Raw genomic sequence first — 20686 nt, forward strand, 5'->3', positions numbered from 1 at the left:
GCTGATGAATAAGGCATTTTGATACAAAATTGCAAATTTTACATTTTTTTTGGGAGGGCATCACCATGGTCACTAACAAAAATAAAATAATATATTTTTGAAATTGAGATACATTGCATATCATTCTACTCCAGATAGCAATGTGCTATGTTCAAATATAATAATAGATAGATAGATAGATACTTTATTCTCTAAAAACTAGATACAAGTTTACAGAGAAACATACAATATAAATACATACACATATAATAAAACATGTTAATTGATAATGAAATGCTATTTAGGGTACATTCAATTAGTTCAATACTAATCTCTCATATGAGGCTCTCCGAATGACTCAAAATATAATATAATACATGCATATAAATAAATAAAAACTAACTATGTAAACAACCGGTGAAATAGATATATATAAAGTATTATGTATCATGAATTTGTTTCCTGTAATGATATATATATATATTGCATAAATAAGTGGACTTTAAGAGTATACACATGTAGATCAAGTTTTGTGATAATTTGTCATTGTATGGTTGACATGAATTGCCACTATGTTATGGTCATAATCATAGAACAGTTTACAAAAACTTTGAATTTACTCATTGATAAGAGCGAGAAAAATATTTTTATTCTAAATTGCGAGTCGATGTATATATTCATAATAATTCAACCAGATTGAATTGTTGTATGACTAACAATTATTAAGTTCAGAAATAACACTTCAAATTATCGTCGATTCGATAAACGGACAGATTTTAAAGGAAAACAAATTGAAAGGAGTTACGTCGCCTCAAACTCGCTTGTATATATAAAATTGATAATTGAGACGGAGAATATGCCAAAGTGGCAACAACCAAACAAACGAACAAAACAGTACAAGGCCACCAATGGATCTTCAACAAAGTTAAAAAAAAAAAAAAAAAAAAATCCCGCACCATCGGAGGTGGGCTTCAGCTGGCCTCTAAATACAAATGAATACTAGTTCACTGAAAATGAACGTAGCACTGAAGTAGCTCCATAACATTTAAACGAACCAACATAAAACAAACCGTTATTTCTTTACAAGCAGAACCACATACAATGAATCTCTCATCAATGTACAGGCTTTCAAAGCTGCACAAAACACCTAACGAATATATATATTTAAACCATTGTTCCATTACAGAACTGTCAGTTCTACATTCTAGTATACGTGGTACAGTAAAAAGCCACCGGATAATAAATTTTTCAAATAAGGCCTTTAGAGTGTAAAACAATCGCTAGAAGCTATTGATAAATTGCATGCTTATATGGGAGATTTTGAATCTGTTCGAAGTTTTGATTTTTCTACTCTATATACCACTTATATTATATCCTTCTTAAGAAAAAAGTACAATTTACAATGCTTATATTCTTGCACATATAGTTTAATACAATTGAAAAAGGGTATAATTATTTTAAACGAAGATATTCGAAATTCATCTATTGAAATTATCAAGGAATCGGAAATTATTCCCGTTTTTAATACAAGCCATTAGTAAAAATTGATGTATAAATTGGAACATGAGCTGGTAACAGAATATTTATTTAATCTTATTATGCCTACAAAAAGTAAACAGTCGTACAACACTCGATTTTCATCTTCAGATAATTTCATTGTCCCTGAATCAAATACAGAATCATACAAATCAAGATTTCTTTGAGTGATCCGAAAGTGTGTAATTCACGTTTCAGTAAAATTAAAAAAATCAAGAGCTTTATCTTCATTCTCATACAATGTACTCTTACAATTAGAAACCACTGTAACACCACTGTCCCAGTTTAGGGGAGGTTTCAGCGATCACAACATGTTTAAACCACCATAATTCTGTATGTACAACCTCCAAGTCAGTTCAAGGATTGTCGTTGATTCAAGTCCCTCATGTTTGTTTTTCGTAAAATATAATGTTTAAAGACAAAATGATCGAAACAACTATATTCCAATGTTGAGTCTACAACAATGAGCAGAGCCCATACCATACAGCAAAGTATAAAACGATAAAGTATGACGAAATGTTAAACAATTCATAGAAAAAAACTAACGGCTTGATTTTTGCTTATTAAAACATACGAAAATCAAAGAAGCGGTAGGTACCCAGTGGGGGATACACATGTTTGTAAGCTATTAATCCTCCCCTTAACATGGGACAATGACGTTATGACACGATACAAGAACAGTTGTCAGTAGCTTAAATTATCAGATTGGCACTATGCACACCAAAACGCTCAAAAAGACCTACACCAAGTACGTGTATCAATCTAACTCTCACAGTTACTGAAAGCAAGTTTGAGTTAAGTTTCAAGGTACACCTCAATTATAAGAACATGAATTACACTTCGAGTTAGAACATAGAGTTCGAACTTCTAGTAAGTATTCGAGGTATGCAATTAGAATTTAATCATTTACAAAATCAAACGCGTCTTCGGTATTTTCGTTATGAGGACAGAGGACTAAGGTAGCACTCCACAATTAGGTGTGTAGTTTCGCATTTTGGCCCCTGTGGATTTTTTCAAATATGAGAGCTAGTGTGCAATAAAATAAATTTTTGGATAGCTGAGTATTCAAATAGCCTTTGTATTAGGTTTAAATGAACATCAAGATTATGTAATGTATGTAATATAAGCTGTTTTCTGTATGACAGTCCGTATTTGCATGTCCATACCATACATTGGTCCGGCAATTATTGTAATGTTTTTTTTCCCAACTTTTTATCGCACGAACTTTGTGATTGGATTTTACCGAAAAATGAGGCGAAAGACACCCATTTTTTATTTGATCATTAGGAAGATTAATGTCAACAGTTTCATAAAAGGTATATATCACTCAAAGGCATTGAAATTCTAGTTTGATCCCAATTTTTGGGGGATATGTGACATGTTCACCCCACTTTTTGCAATATTTTATGGTAAATAAATGCAGTTATTTTTCACCCTTTCAACTTTTGAAAATCAAATCTATGGAAGATACTGATTACATACATATGCACGTGTACAACACAAACAGTTAGGTTTATGTATTAGAAATCCAGGAATAGGAGATGATAAAACATTTTGTGGCTCATTTTTAATTTTATTTTCTAACTGTGGAGTGCTAACTAGAAATAAAGGGGATCGGCAGTTCTGTTCTGTTCTGTTCTGGTTGAGAAAATCCCTCCTTTAAAGGAGCAATTCGCACAATGACGAATAAATGTTTATATATATTGACCTAAAAAGACATACTAGGTACGCCTCGTGAGATGAGTGTTGGTTACTGTCAAAGACCCTTACGCTTGCTTGGCGGAAGGTTTTTAATAATACGAGTTCGTAGTCCATGTAGAGCAATGCAAAGCTTCCTTGTTATGTATTATACAATGTAGCAGACATCCATGCATTTACATTTGCAACCACAAGCACATATAAAGCTACTAGGGTCCTATAGAAAGTTAGTGTCTAGTGTGATGTTACTATGAATACTACATTTCATGCACACATCAATACTACAAATACAATTATATAATTCTTGTAGATAAGGTGAACCGATTTCATGCAGAGCTGGACATTCTATAAGGAAACGATCGATTGTTTCTGGCTTACCCTTGCATAATAGGCATGTTGGGTGTACTGAGTTTTGGTTGAAGGCAGCTTTGTTGCTTTGTAGATAGTAAGTACATGTCAGCAGTTACAACTTCGTCGGTAATCTACTAATATCTTGAGAAGAGGTATTTACGCTGGCTAAGCTTGAATGTGGTCTATTCCATAGCAGATTATTGGTGGATAAGAAGCGTAGAGATAAGTAAAGCAGATCAGAAGATGTGGTTTGATCTTTGTAATAATTGTCAACAGCCTTTTTTACTATTGATTTCCAGCGCTCCTTGCTGTATGGGTGATCAAGAATATCCTGCGCTGATGGGAGTTCATAAATGGCAAGGAGATTTCGAAGCTTGCCAAACCAGATAGAAGAGGAAAATCCAACTAATGCAAGTTGTCTTACAGCAAGATCTTTTTCCACAAATGAATACATATCGCAAATTTTATTTGAGGTGTTAAGAGCAGATTTATGGATTGTCCCAATAATAGGAATAACTCCTACAAGTGTATATATAGCAACGTCTGCCGTATTAGTTGGCATGAATAGAATTTGCTTTAATGATTTTCGATAAAATACTTCTATATTATCTAGTGGTTTCTTATCTGGAAGGAGAATTTCTAAGCCGTATGGTAAGGTAGATTCATGGTATACCGCCATCTTGGATTGTACAATCCCAGTACAAAATCGGTCTAGTTATTTGCCCAAATCAGCAAATTTGGAAACAGATTTGCATTTTAATGGTTAGATTGTTTATTTATATGAAGAAAACTTGTTAATTTATTGTATTATTCAAAATATTTTAACAAATAACATATGTATGAAATATATGATGATTTGTTGTAGGGTTAAGTCCATTTTTGCCGTGGAGTCCTGCGCCAATTAGGCTTTACATGATACTTCTTTTTGCTTTGGAGATGTTTTCATTTATGTGAGAGGTGATGGTCTTTTTAAAGTTAGCATTATGTTTAATATCCAGGTGTACCGCTGAATCTGGTTGAATAGTTGCCTGCTCATTAATTGAAAAGTCTTGGAGAGAACTGGCACTACTGTTACTACCTTCGTTTTTTAAGACAACACTTTTAGTAGGTTGAAGAACATATTTTTCGTGTTTGCTATAATTTTCCACAGTTCAGATCATTACTTGGAGTTCTGTTGGCGAGTTTGCAATCAAGGCGATATCACCGGCACATGTTGGCGCTCCACAGTAAATGTCTCCAATAATATATTTTCCTAACCCGTTGTCCTATAGTGGGTCAAGTACATCATTCACATAAAGTTTGTACAGTTCATAACCTAAAATTCCACTCTGTCTAACTCCTTGTGGTATAAGGAATGGTTCAGAGGTAAGACCGTCCCATTTGATAGAAGTGAGTGCGTTAGTACGTAGCTGTGCCCCCTACACATGACAGGAATAGTTTTTGGTACAAGCTGTTATGGTTCACAACGTCTAAAGCAGACTTTGCGTCCAAAAGAGCTATAAAAATTGATGTTTTTTGATCGAGAGATTCCAAAATAGATTCTAAAAAAATAAGAGCACTGTAGAGCGGGAAAACCGTAGGAGTAAATCCTCTTTGAAGCCTGTTTTGTAGAATTTTGATGAAGTCCCTGATAAGATCACGGAGTATACATTCAAAAATTTTCCCTATAACTGGTAGAACCGTATTTTCCACTGTAATATTTTGATTCAGATATTATGCCTTTGTTTCTGAAGATTGGAGTAAGTATGCCTAACTTCAGGGAATCAGGTACTGATGCTGTTGAACATATCCGCTTGATTATTGCTGTAACTGCCTTAAGTAATGTATCTCCTCCAAATTTTATATGCTCTACCGTTATGCCGTAAATATCTGTAGCTTTTTTGGTGTTAATTAAGTTTGCCGATTGCTTGACAAATTTCCTCTTCAGTAAAAATTATAGGTGAGGCGTTGTTTTTGCAAATTTCTTCGATCTTCGTGAATATCAAATTCTCTATCTGTGTATTCACCATTTTCGTTTGACGTTTGTGGTGTTGCAAGTTGTTTGCAGTGTTTGTTCCACCCTTATTGCCCTTTGATGAGGGAATTCCTCCTTGTACATTTAGCGCTGATAATATGGTTTTTCCTGATTTTCCTTGCGCATTTACTTATTTATGGAACATTTTACTGTCACTAAGTTGTACAGTCATAATGACTTGCATAAATTCATCTTTTTGTTTGGCAATTTCCTGCCGCCTAGCTCTTCGTAGTGCCTTTTTTTTGCGCTTTTGCATTGTTTCTCCATCAACAGGTTTATCCTCTTGTCTCCATTGATAAAGTGCCTTTTTGTTTTCTATAAGTGCCAGACCAATTTCATCATTCCAGATGTGTTTGTTTCTTTGTTTCCCAGTAAATAAAAATATGAGAAAACAGATAATAATAATATATTTTCAGCCAAAAGCAATGTGTCCTGCATAATAAACTCATTATTATTTACATAAATTTGTTAGATATCTTTTTCCATTATGACGTGTATAAAGTAGTTTCGTTTTTAGAATTGCGCGATATTCAGGTTTATGACCCCTTCTATAGCCATTTTTGTACGATCTTTTCAAACTTCAATAGTATCAAAACTACAGATATAATGAATAATAATTTTGTACATATACCATGGGGAAACTTGATGCAAAGCATTATTATTTACTGTTTCATTGCATTTATTAGAAATAGAGGACTTTGTGGCAAATTAACCAAGATTTTTATAGAAAATCCACAGCCTTTAATACAGAGATTTCTGTTATAAAATTTGAAACATAGATTACTCACTTGCTTTTCTAAGAAGTGTTAGCGTTTATTGTTTACAAAAAGTTCTAAGTAACCAGTAAATTTCAAAACACTTCGTGCAGAGTCACTATAGTCGAGCGCACCCTAAAAGGTGTACTTGATTTGGTCCATATTTATATTTGTTTTAACCAATCACTACATTAATAAACTTGTCATAAGGAAATCAATGCTAGCACTGCATGCAATAATCATATATCTATCAGTCACCAAATTGCCAAATGTGAGATAACAAGGATAAAGGCTGTGGATTCCTGCAAAGTATCGCGCATGAATAAATCACAGTGAAGGCTACGAAAGTAGTTTCTGTAACATGATTTATCGAAGTGTAAACCAATAGAAACAAAATCTTATTGCCCAATTCAATTCGAGTTCCGCCTGTTAAATGTCAAACAATTAAACTTTTGAATACGAAGCCTGTGTGTTTAAATGGTTAAGCTTTTTATAAAACGTTAAAACGTTTGGGTGTGCAGTTACAAAGTGAAATAAGGAATCATATATGACAAAACGCGCGTCTGGCGTATTAAATTTTAATCCTGGTACCTATCTATTTACACCACTAGGTCGATACCACTGCTAGTGAAGGTTTCGTCCCGAGGGTATCACCAGCCCAGTTGGTAACAGATCGAAGTTGACATGAATATCAATTATATGGTCATTTTTATAAATTTTCTTTTACAAAACTTTGAATTTTTCGAAAAACTAAGGATTTTCTCATCCCAGGAATAGATTACCTTAGCTGTATTTGACACAACTTTTTGGAATTTTGGGTCCTAAATGCTCTCCAACTTTGTACTTGTTTGACTTTATAACTATTTTGATCTGAGCATCACTGATGAGTCTTGTGTAGACTTTGATAACTATATATGTATCACGAAGTGAAAATAAAGTGTTAAATTTCAAAATTGTTACATCCTTATCTATGTATAATACTTATGTAATATATTAATTGATGGTTTAATTGATATCTATCAGCATTCAATTGGTCAAGATCCGACTATGTTTCTTTCATGCGAACAGTCACCACATGTTGTTCTACTAAAGTTATCGATTATAAGATACACAGTGACCAATTGTTCTGGCAATTAGGTGTTGGTCAATTTTTCCGTAACGTCACATACTCTTTAATTGGTACAGTATCTATTGTTTTTTGTTACGTCCATCATTGAAATCTTAAAAGCCATTACCTTTTTCTACTTAGATTTATAGTTATTTATAATGGTGAGCTGTTACAGCAATGTCCAATGTATTTTGTCTCAGAAATTTTTATACTTTACACAGATATTTGTAAACTGTTGACGAAACCTTTGTATAGGATCAAAGTTTAACAGATGGAAAAAAAAAACTATAATTAAACCATGTGGTGATACAGAGATTTTTTTTTATATTTGATAGTATCTTTTATATTCACAACATTTATAATGACTCAATATAGCATTACGTGAGTGTAAATGAAAAGTATCATCGGAAATGAAACTAAAGTAAATTTCAAGTAGATACACATTTCGTACTTAAACCACATCAGGCTAACAAGATGGAAGGTAAACAATTACTTTAGTTTATATATATTCAACATTATTGTTAAAATATCAAGGGCATCATTCGGGTTATGTATGCCTTATTACTTTGATCTTTGTTTTATTAAAGTTATATTGATATTCAGTCTGCTCTTGGTGCACGATATTGGCCGGTTTGGAATAACTTGTAAAATGTTGCTACGCATTTTTTTAGAATTGTTAGAAATTTTCTCAAAGTAATTTAGTATAATATATATATTTTTACGACTTGTGAATAGGCTCAACATTTCAACATGATCTACGGTTAATTCCAGAGTCAAATGTCTAAGTTCTCTGAATACAACTATTCACACCTTAATTTGACCCTGTGGTGATATAAATATTGTTTTATAATTGATCGTATCTTTTATATTCACATCTTTTATCATGATGACTCAAACATAGTACTACATGTGTGTAAATGAAAAGTTTAATCGGAAATGAAACTAAATTAGATTTCAAGTAGATACTTATATTTCTCACTTAAACCACAACAGGCTAACAAGACAAGATGGCAGGTAAATAATAACTATTTTATAAATGTTTACAAATCTTAACATATCAAGGGCATCATTCGGTTTATCGACGCCTTATTACGATGTTTTTCTTTCTTTCTTAAAGTCATATAGGAAATCAGTTTGTTCATGATGCAAGATTCTGATCGGTTTTGGGTAATTCTTAAAAAGTTACTATACAATTTGAAGAATATTTAGAAATTTAGTACTATATAGTAAATAGGTACATCATTTCAAAATGAACAACGGTTTATTCAAGAGTCAATTGTTTAAGTTCTCTGAATTGAACTGAAAGCAAACAGCCGTACAACTATTTGATAAAACAAGTAGAGATGCGGAAATAAAAAGTGAACTTTACAATAACGCAAAACCACCGGAAAATACTTTCTGCCTATAAACTATTTAACATAATAGTTCATTTTCATTGTTACCCCTCCCATTTTTTTGTAAGTTGTTTTCCTACGAATACATATATATATGAATCTTATATATCAATGTCAAAGATTTTTTTTTTTGTTAGCAAATTTAACTATTTCAAACTTGTTTAACTGGATGGTCAGGCAAACAATTGTTCTAGTCTATATATAGTTTCCTAAAATGAACATATCAAGGGTATATTTTGTTTTTTACGCTGATTTTGTTTTTTAAATTTCATAGAAAAATGGTTTGTTCATGGTGTATGATACTGACCGGTTTGGAGTTATTTGAAAAATGTTGCATAACGGCTCTCGAAAAGTGTTTATTCTCCACAGGCATTTTTGTAAAAAAATCCGTTCTAGCATGATGTATTTGTATAGAATTAGTCATGTCAGTTGATTTATTTTTAAACTTCAACATGTTGAATAGTTTTAGACCGGATTTCTCAAATAATATCAACGCCGACATTAAAACGGAATAATTATCCTTTATGATTTTCCCTTAAAGAAATTGCAATAGGACGAAAATAAATATATCCTGTATTTTAAATCAAAAGAAGTATTTAACAATTCCTCTCACTGTACCTTTGCACTTGGCGTTCCTGGAGCCAGAATATAGATTTAAATAGGCTATTTTTAGACTATTAATGGTTTGTAGTGATTGTATTTGGTGTTCCTGAAAACAGCAGGGGTTTCATACAATTCGTGTCGATGTATGGAACGCCAACACTATCTTGTTATGACCATTTTCATTATATGATGTGCAAACACCTTTATATGATGTGCAAATATCCTTATATGATGTGCAAATATCCTTATATGATGTACGCAGTATGGGGATTTTGTTATAATTATATATTAGAAAAGATATATTTAAAATTCTGTGGTAAATTACTTTTGAATCTGAAATCCTCAACACCCGTAAACTATAAACTGGTACCTGCATAAAGCAAAGGTTGTTAGACCAGTTTTTTCAGTTTCGGAACTGTAATTCGTTAGTCCAAAATGCGTCAAAAGCTATTAATTACAATTTTTAAAGAAAAAACAGGAATTTGAGAAATATTTTAATATTTTGAACTTTAAACATGACATTGTTTCCGTCGATTTGGAATGACTTATGATTATGGACTTTCCAAATTGATTTTCCTCTGAGTTCAGTATTTTTGTGATTTTACTTTTTTTTTTATAACAAATTGCCGATAGAAACAGGAAGGGGGCAAAATGTATTAAGATAACCATGTTTGCAATCAATGTAACAATCGACAAATTGGAGACGAACATAACTATAAAAACGTAAAGAGTATCTATCCTCCAATTTTTTACAACAACGTGAAATACTACGGTTAACAATTTTAATTTCAGTTTCCTGTGTATAATTCTGAGTTTAGTATGACGTCCATTATCACTGAACTAGTATAATATTTGTTTAGGGGCCAGCTGAAGGACGTCTCCGGGTGTGGGAGATTCTCGCTACATTGAAGACCCATTGGTGGCTTTGAGCTGTTGTCTTATCTATGGTCGGGTTGTTGTCGCTTTGACACATTCCCCATTTCCTCTCTCAATTTTATTTGAACTTATGTCGAGTACTCAAAACCCAGTCCTGAAGAATTGTGTTCATTTACCAAAAAATATTAAAACGTGCGTTTGTCCTCCAGCTGGCTTAATACTTTTGAAACCTCTCTCTCTCTTGTTTTGTATATATTGTATATAGTTTCTCTCTGTATACTGCTGCCATACACTGACTTTGTGAGAATAGATATATAGATTTAGAGGCCATAAGTATACCGGTATGGATTTTTGATTGACTGTTATTTAGCGCCACTTTCAACACTATCATGATATTTTATGGGCGGGATTTTATATTGGTGGAGAAAGCCAAAGTGCGCGGAGAGACCCCCTGACCTTCGTTTGGAAAACAGACAATTTTGGTCAACAAAGATTGGAGTCGATCTTTCTTGCCTACTTACTATGACTGTCAATGAGACAACTCTCCACAAGAGGCCAAAATTACACAGAAATTAACAACTATAGGTCACCGTACGGCTTTCAACAATTAAAGCCCATACTGCATAGTCAGCTATTAAAGGCCCCGAAATGAAAATGTTACCACTCGACCACCGAGCGGCCATCCCTTTCATCCGAAATGGATTATAGGAGATATGGAATAAACCTGAACTCGATGCATTACATTTGCGTTCAGCTTTTTATTATGTTTTTGTGCATATATTTCACAGTTTCAACTATAGATGAGTATGGGTGGATTCTTTACGTCAAGCGGCAAATTGATATGCATATTTGTCCAAGAACATGTAAATGTGATACGAATATTAACCCTGCTTTGTACTAGACCGACACCCTGAGCCGGATTTTTAACATGCTAGTTTAAAAGGTAACATTCCGAAGTAAGACATGGCACCTTACACGGACACATTATTCTGATTCCAAGCCGATCAGCGTTTGTTCATTATCATCTATCCTGCGTGCTTAGAAGGGAGGCCGCATGCACAAATGAGTTTTAGTCTTTGGTTTTGATCCGGCCGGGGTTTGAACCCACGACCTCCCTAACTCAAGGCGTACATGCTACCACGAATGCATTTCCACTAGACATGCAGTAACCCACAATATAAAAGGTTTTGTGGGAAGCCGCTCATATACTAGTATACACCTCTAGACTCAATTAAACAGGACCATTGAGATTGGGGGGGGGGATGATTCTAAATGTCTTGAAAGAGATTTTATCTATTTCAGAAGGGAAACGAAATAGTTTGTTTCCATTTAAAATGAGGTAAAAAAAACCAATGATGAAATTTAAAAAAAAATATAAACCATGTTATTTTTTATTTATGTCAAACAAGGAAATACACGTGCTCCTTCCCACAATAGAGTCGGTGTATAACACATTTTATTAATATATAATGTACAGATCATCTGTTTAAGCTTTGCATACAAGGAACTGACAACACTTCTTTTTACTCTCTGTCCTTGTTTATATTACATCAGCCAATCAAAATTTCAGCCTTCAAATTTTTGGAGGTGTGTATCAATCCATCAAATGAGCGTTTTAGATCAGCGTAGGCAAAACTTGAACACACAATATCTGTAATCTAATCAGATTAGTGTCAAAATGAACTTACAACACTGCATTTATTTACTGCTTACTGAGACCTGTTGTTCTCTTACAGATAGAGAGTTGTGTTTTGAATTTTTCAAAGTGAAGATTTACGGCAGCGGTTTTTAATATTTTGCGTTTATCCTGGAAACATAATAGATTTAAAAAAAAAAAAAATAGTGCAATGTGTCTGAATATACTCATAGTAAAGGTACTTTTTGTGCAATTTTGGCTTTTTAGAGTTTTGTTGTTTGATTGGCTATTATCGTGATAACTAATAATAGAGATACATTTTCTTGCAAGGTATAGACAAGAACCTATATAATCAAAGTACTGAAGTATGAAAATTTTTGCGACTTCAGGGAACTTAGTTTAAATTTATGTTTGTGGTTTCATTAATATTTACAAAAACCTTCATTCAATATTAGCTCCAGATGAACATTCTCTGCTAGAAGAAACTGTTGAAACTAAATATTCAGGTTTTAACAATTCAGGTGTGCGGATCAAGGCGTAATGATTGATGCCTACGGATGACGAACAATTTGCCATAACATTATACCGCGGTAAATTTATAACTATATAAAATTAAATGCAACCTTTCCATTCCAAAAATGATAAAATGAAAGGCCCCTTTATTTCTTCCTATCCCCTCTTTTTTTTGGTTACAAATAACCGCTCCCTTATATAACCCATTATCTTATCATTAGTCCGGTTTTCCCCCATTCATTTCATCTTGAGAATATTTAAAGAGATGGTTGTCGTAAGTAGAACGTAATAATAAACATTGTTTTTTCGAAAAAACATACTATCAAAGTTAAAATTTTAACTCCCATCTTTCATTTCATACAGACATTGTCACACCAAACTTACCAATAGCACTGTACCATTTTTTATGTTTACATTTGAATAAAGTTCAACTTGTGTATTATGTAAAATGCATTTACTTAACCAGGTTAAACAGTTTTTATTCATAGTTTTCATTTTACCTTTATTTAATTACAGACGACACTGTACCGCCAAACATATCACTAGCACTGTATCGTTATATATGTCAACATATAGTAGGATCAGAAGATCATGTTAAACGTATTAGAATGATGAGCGCTGTCAGGGACAATTTATTAAGTAACCAGGAACAAACAGTTATAACAAGTGGAAGCTATGGGGAAGGACTAGAGATGCGGGGCAGTGATTTAGATTTAATGTATGCATCAAAATCCTTAGAGGTTTATGAAAATATAAAACCCTTCTTTAACCAAAATATGACATATTTTTCAATGGAAAAGGACGACGTTAAATCTGGTTATGCTCAGTTGAAACTAGATTATAGCAGATCTCGGAGTATATTGGAACAATGTGAACAACAAAATTGCCAACATTATTTGTCGAGTACATTATATAAACAGCAGATCGTAGACGGTGATATTTATAATATGAGTTCGATTCATGGACCCTGTATATCTGAACCCACAGGAACCTTTGACAATGCACATTGCTTACACTGTAAAACGTGGGTATCTCCTACAGAACAGTGGATCACACGATCAAATAATTCATGGCCGAGTTATAATGTCAAACAAAGTATCATAAAACACGGAGTTCTTTTTGTTCCGATTGGAGTTAAGGGCTCACCAAAAGAAGAACTAGAATGGCGAGTATCTTTTTCAGTTGGTGAAAAATTTCTGACTAATACCTTTACACACACTCAATTACTGTGTTATGCTCTCTTAAAAATTGTGTTGAAAGATGTCATAGCTTCTTTCTCCGAATGTCAAGATTTACTGTGTTCTTACTTCCTGAAAACAATTGTGTTCTGGATATCCGAGGAACTGCCACAATCCATATGGAAACCTGATTGTATTATTCAATGTTTTATGCGATGTTTCAACAGGCTGATTTATTGTGTTGAGCACTCAGTTTGTTTACATTACTTCATTCCAGAAAACAACATGTTCGAGAACAAAATTGTGGGTCGTCCTCGTGACGTGCTTTTAGAAAAATTATATATGTTGCATAGTTATAATTGGCGATGTATTTTATTTTCTGATCAAATATCTAACTTTGGTTTATCAATTTGCAATTTATCCATCGAACCACATGCACTATATTCAAATGAAGTAGAAAAAATACTTTCATCCAAGCTTTGGAAACTGGCAAATACTTCTTTCACATTCACCCCGACGAAAATTATCAATATGAAGATGAAACAGACATATTTATTTCAGCAGTCTTCTAACTCTACTATTAAAGACGTATATATATTCTACATTTCAATGTACTGTCATGTTTATGCTCAGCGTTTACAACTCATTAGTACATTAAGTAATAATAAATACCAATACAAACAGTACAAATATTGTCTTAGTACTGTCATATGTAATGTCTATCATGACGTTGCATCTGGATGGCTGATGGTTGCTAGTCTTTTCTATAAGACAAAACAGTACAGTAAAGCCTTATACATCGTCAGTTATTCTTTATCAAAATGTACTCCCGAAAAACTGGGCTACTTCAGAACTTTGTCGGATATACATTACCAGTTGCTAAAATTGCAAACATTTCAGAAAATGAGTTTGGTTTGTTTAATGAAAATATTGGTTGTTGACGATGTAAAATTTGACATAATTTCTACTTTAGTACCAGATGAACTTCAAATGAACCTATTGAATACTTTAGAGACATTTCCATCTACAGCGTATGCTTATTTCCTTAATTTCCTTTGTTATTATCATCTCAATGATGTCAGACAATGTCAAGATTCCCTCCAAGGTTTACAACTGGTTATAGAGGAAAGTTATTTAATGAACCCTACATTTTTGAAAGCAGAAGCTTATAATCTGTTGGGAGTCGCTCTACAGTTATGTGGTGATGAGGAATCCGCAAGACAAGCATTTTTACAATCAGTTTACATAAATGAAGACGAATTAGACATATCTGCTATGAAGAGAACTATGTCAAAGCATTAATAGTGACATTTTTCCATTCAGTTGAATTGCCGAAATCATGACATTTGTGGCTAGAGGCAGTGTAGAATATATTTATATATGTTCAATATATATTTGTTCTAGAGAAAAAACATTATTTAATTGAGCAACACAACACTGTAAAATGACGAAAAATACATAGCATATATAAATATTGATTTAGTTACATTACATTTTGTTGTGATAGTGTTTTTTTGTGGCATGGCATTTTCAATATGTTCCGACAAAGGTATGCATCTCCTGACATGCAAAACTGTTAAATAAAGGCTTTGTTAATGATGTTAAAATTGATAATAGTTACAGGTCTGATCATTCACCTGTGGTCTTTTCTTTCAAGATTAATGAATATATAAAAGGCAGAGGCCTTTGGAACTTCAATAATTCCATTCTTCATAATACTGACTATGTTAAAGAGATAAAAAAAACAACTCATATGTATAGTTAAAGAACAATATGCCGTCAAGATATATAGAGATGAAAATTTACAAAATATTGACAACTCTGAAATTAAATTTACTGTTGATGACCAGTTATTTTCGAAACTCTACTCACAGAAATACGCGATAAAACTATTTCATATGCCTCTAATAAAAAAGGCGGGTATAAAAATTAAAAATGAGATTATTTCAAAATTAAAACAATTAAAAGTACATTCTCTAACAGTAGAAAATATGGAAGAGATTGATCAGAAAAAACGCAGAACTTTTAAAAATGTATAGACAAAAGAAGGTTCAGGGACAATATGTTAGGTCAAGAAGTCAGTGGATTGAAGAAGGAGAAAAAACTACATTTTTTTTTTTCAAATCTAGAGACTAGAAATTATATTAAGGTAACACGATACCGAATGACGTTACGCCACGAGTTATCTTTCCTGACGTTATCGAATAACGTGCACACATGCAAGCCAATGCATCAGGTTTTGCAATCACAAAGTGATACAATTATAAAAAAAATATATTGGGTATTTATGTGACATTTAGTAACTTTTTCTGGATACTTGATAGTAAAGGAAAATAGTTCCGGAACGGAAACGATTACTGTACGGAGTTTGACTAATGTACTGACAACCTGACAATGTCCTGAAAGAAATGAAAATGCTTAATACTTTTTTTATTATTGGAAGGATTAACTTGAAATTTAGAACCAAGCAAGATGAGAACTTATATTTAATTAATAAAAGGAAAAAATGAAAAAAATATTTATAAGAGTTAGAAAACTTGCCCTGACCAAATTGACTTTGAAAACTTCTTATGTCCTGACAGCTATGAACCAGCGATTTGTTTTTTATCATTGACTGAATAGACTTCAAATTCAATACCATAGCAGATTAAAACATTTAATACAATAATACAAGAAAAAAAAGAAAAAACTGTTTTATTTAGAGTTAGAAAACTTGACCTAACCAAATTGACCTTGAAACTTCTTATATCCTGACAACTATGAACCAGCAATTTTTTTTAAAATTATTAACAGGATAGACAAACATAATACAATGGCAGATTGAAATATTTTATACAATAATACAAGAAGAAAAAAAAGAAAAAGAAAACTTGACCTGACCATCTACAGCTTTCCCGTGACTAATGTCCTGACCAATGTAAATTGTGTATAACTTTTTTCTTTGACGGATCGACTTCAAATTGTTTTCAAGGAAGATTCTGACATAAAATATAGAGATATAAGAAACGGATCATTTAAAAAATAATAATTAAAGAGTTAGAAAACTTGACCTTACCAACATCGACTCTACCCAGACTGATGGCCTGACCGATGAAGAAAATGTTGATAACTTTTTTTTATTATTGCTCATTGTTAATCTTTAAAAATGTATTACTTTACTTTTAAATATTCAGTTTCTTTAAAATTTAAGCATCTGAAAGATCTATCATAATATAATAGACTGAGTCTTTATTCTTGGTATATGTTTGCAATAAATACTTTTTCATGATGAACGCCGTATTCCCATGAAATTTGGTAGTAGTGTGATGCTTTTACCCTTCCGATCCTATGTGTTGGTCTAGTAATACTTCTTTAACATGCACTTGCTAAAAAACAGAAGGTAGCTAACATTTTGAAATGTTTCTCAATAAATGGTTCTATTTCACAAAACATTCATGAAGAATTTCCATTTGATGTAGCTGCGTCATGTGCAGCGACAAATATATCAATCATAAAACAAAAAGATAGTACCATATATGTGTTGCAAAACGTTGTTTTATAGTCTATTTGTAGTTACAGTTAATAGATTCTACAAAGTAATGACAGAGAGGTGTTATTTGATGAAGCTGATTCATGTCCAGTGACAAATATGGCAGTCACAATACAATAAGATAGTAATAATTATGAGTTGCAAAATATTTCTTCAGTCAAATGAAAATTCGAGTTAATAGATTTTTGTTTACCAAACCAAAAATCGATGTAGGAAACGTCGAAAATACACAATGCTTTATTTATTGCTATCTTGGTGTTAAATGCCACTTTCATCACTATTGGCGTGGTTTTTTTGTGTGTGATTTGAGGTGGAAATAATGTACATGTACAAGTTCGGAGACAACATGACTGAATTAACATAGTTGCCTTTTTAGGCACCGATGGACATATTGCTCACATACTAAGGGGGGATTCGGCTATGGATTTTTATCTGAACAAACTTTTGTTTACACCATCGGCGAAAGACAATCTATTTTTTTGGCGACAAGTCGAAAACAATTTTTTTCTTACAATTTTAGCATTACATATAGTTGCAGCTGAGGGTGAAACAAACAATTTGTGTTAGCCCGAGGAGTTTCACAGTTTTAAAGGAGTTTTAGAACAAGCATGCAACTTCCACGTAGATCTATATATACATGTAAAACAGAACTGTATGCATTTCTTTCTGTGGATAAATATACTATATAAAAAAATCATATACATGTATGTATATTGTAATACTAGTATAAATTGTATTAGCATGAGCTTTAGAAACACGATGGAAAGCGAGACTCGCCGATCTTTCAACTTGTTTCGTAGCGAGTGCAAAAACCGTTTTATAATTCTGACAATTTATATTGCACATAATTTTATATTTTGTTTATATCCTACAATTTACACCCCAAGGCCTTGGGTGAATAGGGATAAAAAAAATGGTCACTTGGTCTTCTTCCGACCGGCTGTAAAATGCTTCCAAAGTGAGGCGTCCATTTGGCTTTGCTGGATGTATTATTTATTGTTAACTGCGTCTTGAACATGCATAAGATATTTGCCACTGGACGTAAAGTTACCAGCAATCATTCCTACAGTTCAAATTCGCCACTTGAAACTAATAGAGCACGCAACATCATATTGTTTCACCCGTGTAAATTTGATCGTCAATCCCACACTTGATAGTCTTTTTGCTTCAGGTTTGAATTGTGAACCTTTTTTTTCAAAGGTGCGCACACGTCTGGATTTTTTTTTTTTTTTTGGTTCATGACAGGTTGCTTTTTTAGGCATTTTGATAAATTATAAAGGCCTGCAGAGTACAGACTCCGGGTAACATCTCCTACATGTGGAATTTCAAGCTGGAGCTTTTATGATTCGCAGTTTGTTTTACTTATAAAGAATGCATATATGATCTCAAGATTTGTTTTATTAAATAATTTTCCACAAATGATAGACTGTTGAACTAATAGTGAAATTTTGCATACAGTTTGCAATGTTTGTCCGACTTGCTGAGCAAGCAACTCACACATTTACACCACGCAAAGTATACTATACTAATGTCCAAATGTACGTTGCAAATCAAGAATATAAGTTTTGTTTTTTTCTTTGAGTTTTGTTATTTTATTTATCATGCATGAACTATTTGCCACTGAACGTTAAACAACCATCAAAAACAGAGCAATTATATAACTGTTTACTGAATACATTTTTTTAAAGTACTATTTTTCTGCATGGATGAAGCAATGACACCACCATTGTCATAAAGGATGGAGTTAAAAAAAATCATGTTATTTTCACTCGAATTTTACAAAAATATAAAGGTATTATGCTGGTTAAGTGTTAAAATCAGACGAGATTAATGTTAAATTCTTGATAGTGAAATTTCTATGTGCAGGAAGAAATAAATTATATCAGTAGAATCTCATATTACTAGAAAATTTACGGAAACATGACAGGGGAAACGAAAATAAAATAAACACCCTTCAGATCCCGACACATGTTGTGTTTTCCATTTCTCATAAATCTGATGAGAATAACGTTGCATTCTGTATTCAACAACGTCACACGTTTTCGTTCAAATTCTTAGGGTATCAATCAATTTTGAAGCCATTTATCTCAAAAACAAGGATGGTGACATATGATTTTCTATACATGTATGAATTCAGTTTGTAATTCTGAATATTATGTTAGTTTTTTGTTGTTCTCCGTATATAAGAACATAGCCATCCATTGGAAAATCCAAAAAGGTTAGCCGAAAAATAGGCATTTCCCCTATATACCTAAGTAAATTTGTCGCCAAAATCGACGTTTTCCAATGAAAATACCAAGAAAACAAAAATGGTGACCCCCATTTTTTATTACATATTTTGATGTAACTCGGTGCAAAGAACGCGTATGCCAAAAAGTATGGAAATCGGGAGATATGCCATTCGGTATCGTGTTACCTTAATAAGACTATTCAAAAACTTACTTTAGAAAATGGTGTTATAGTGGAAGAACAAAAAGAAATATTAAATCAGACGAAGGTGTTTAATGAAAAACTATATAGAAAACAAGATTGCTTGAAAAAGGTTAATTTAGCACCAGACTTTTGTAATGACGATATACCGAAGCTTAGCGAGGATGAAAAACAGTTATTGGAGGGAAATATTATTTTTTCTGAATAAACTTCAGCATTAAAGAGGATGAAAAATAACAAGAGTCCGGGATCTGATGGTGAAACTGCAGAATTTTTCAATATTTTTGATTGATATTGGTAAATTTGTCCTTAGATCTATAAATTTTGGATAAATGTCTGTCACCCAGCGGCAGGGAGTGATTACATGTATTCCAAAAGATGGTAAACCAAAACAATTTCTTAACAATTGAAGACATATAACTCTACTAAATTCTACGTATAAATTGGCATCATGCTGTATAGCAGAGAGAATAAAATCTGTTTTGTCAAAATTAATAAGTTCAGATCAAACTGGTTTTGTTCCAGATAGATATATAGTCGAAACATTGTCCATTAATATATGATATTCTACATTTTACTGAAGAAATAATATTCCAGGACTTCTCTTGCTGATTGATTTTGAAAAGGCATTCAATTCCATATCTTGGTCATTTCTTTATGATACATTAAGATATTTTAATATTGGTGAATCCGTTATATCCTAGGTTAAAACCTTCTATAACAATATAATTGCTGCGGTGACACAAAACTGTTGTCTGTCAGAATTCTTCACTATAGAGAAAGGCTGTAGACAGGGAGATACTTTATCCCCTTAAATTGTCTTGCTATGGTCAGACATATTAGGCATTTTGGTAAGAAATAGTTAGGAGATGAAGGGTATTACTATAGATGATACAGAATTTGTACTTTCTCAATATGCAGATGAAACATCATTGATATGAGATGGCTCGCCAGAATCGTTCGATGCATCTCTTCGTGTTCTCCAATTGTATGCTGAAATCTCGGGACTTAAGATTAATTTAGAAAAAAAAACCAAATGTTATTTGAATAGGTAGCAAAAAACATAGCCAGGATCAAATGTGTGTA

At 32.7% G+C, this 20686-nt stretch overlaps 2 protein-coding genes across 2 annotated transcripts in view; both read left to right on the plus strand.

Moving 5' to 3' along the window:
- Positions 1-7889: 7889 nt before the first annotated feature.
- LOC134719850 (uncharacterized) overlaps positions 7890-20686 on the plus strand; it is a 38590-nt gene continuing 25793 nt past the window's right edge. Inside the window, exon 1 of the mRNA XM_063582789.1 lies at positions 7890-7922. Coding sequence (XP_063438859.1) covers positions 7916-7922 — 7 coding nt within the window. The 5' untranslated portion in view covers positions 7890-7915. The remainder of the gene's footprint in view (positions 7923-20686) is intronic.
- LOC134719260 (uncharacterized) lies at positions 8449-14943 on the plus strand. Its single transcript, XM_063582264.1, has 2 exons — positions 8449-8455; positions 12980-14943. Exons 1-2 carry the CDS (start codon positions 8449-8451, stop codon positions 14941-14943), a joined length of 1971 nt encoding a protein of 656 aa, XP_063438334.1.

This window comes from Mytilus trossulus, chromosome 5 (genome assembly GCF_036588685.1).
Source record: "Mytilus trossulus isolate FHL-02 chromosome 5, PNRI_Mtr1.1.1.hap1, whole genome shotgun sequence".
Classification (NCBI taxonomy): domain Eukaryota; kingdom Metazoa; phylum Mollusca; class Bivalvia; order Mytilida; family Mytilidae; genus Mytilus; species Mytilus trossulus.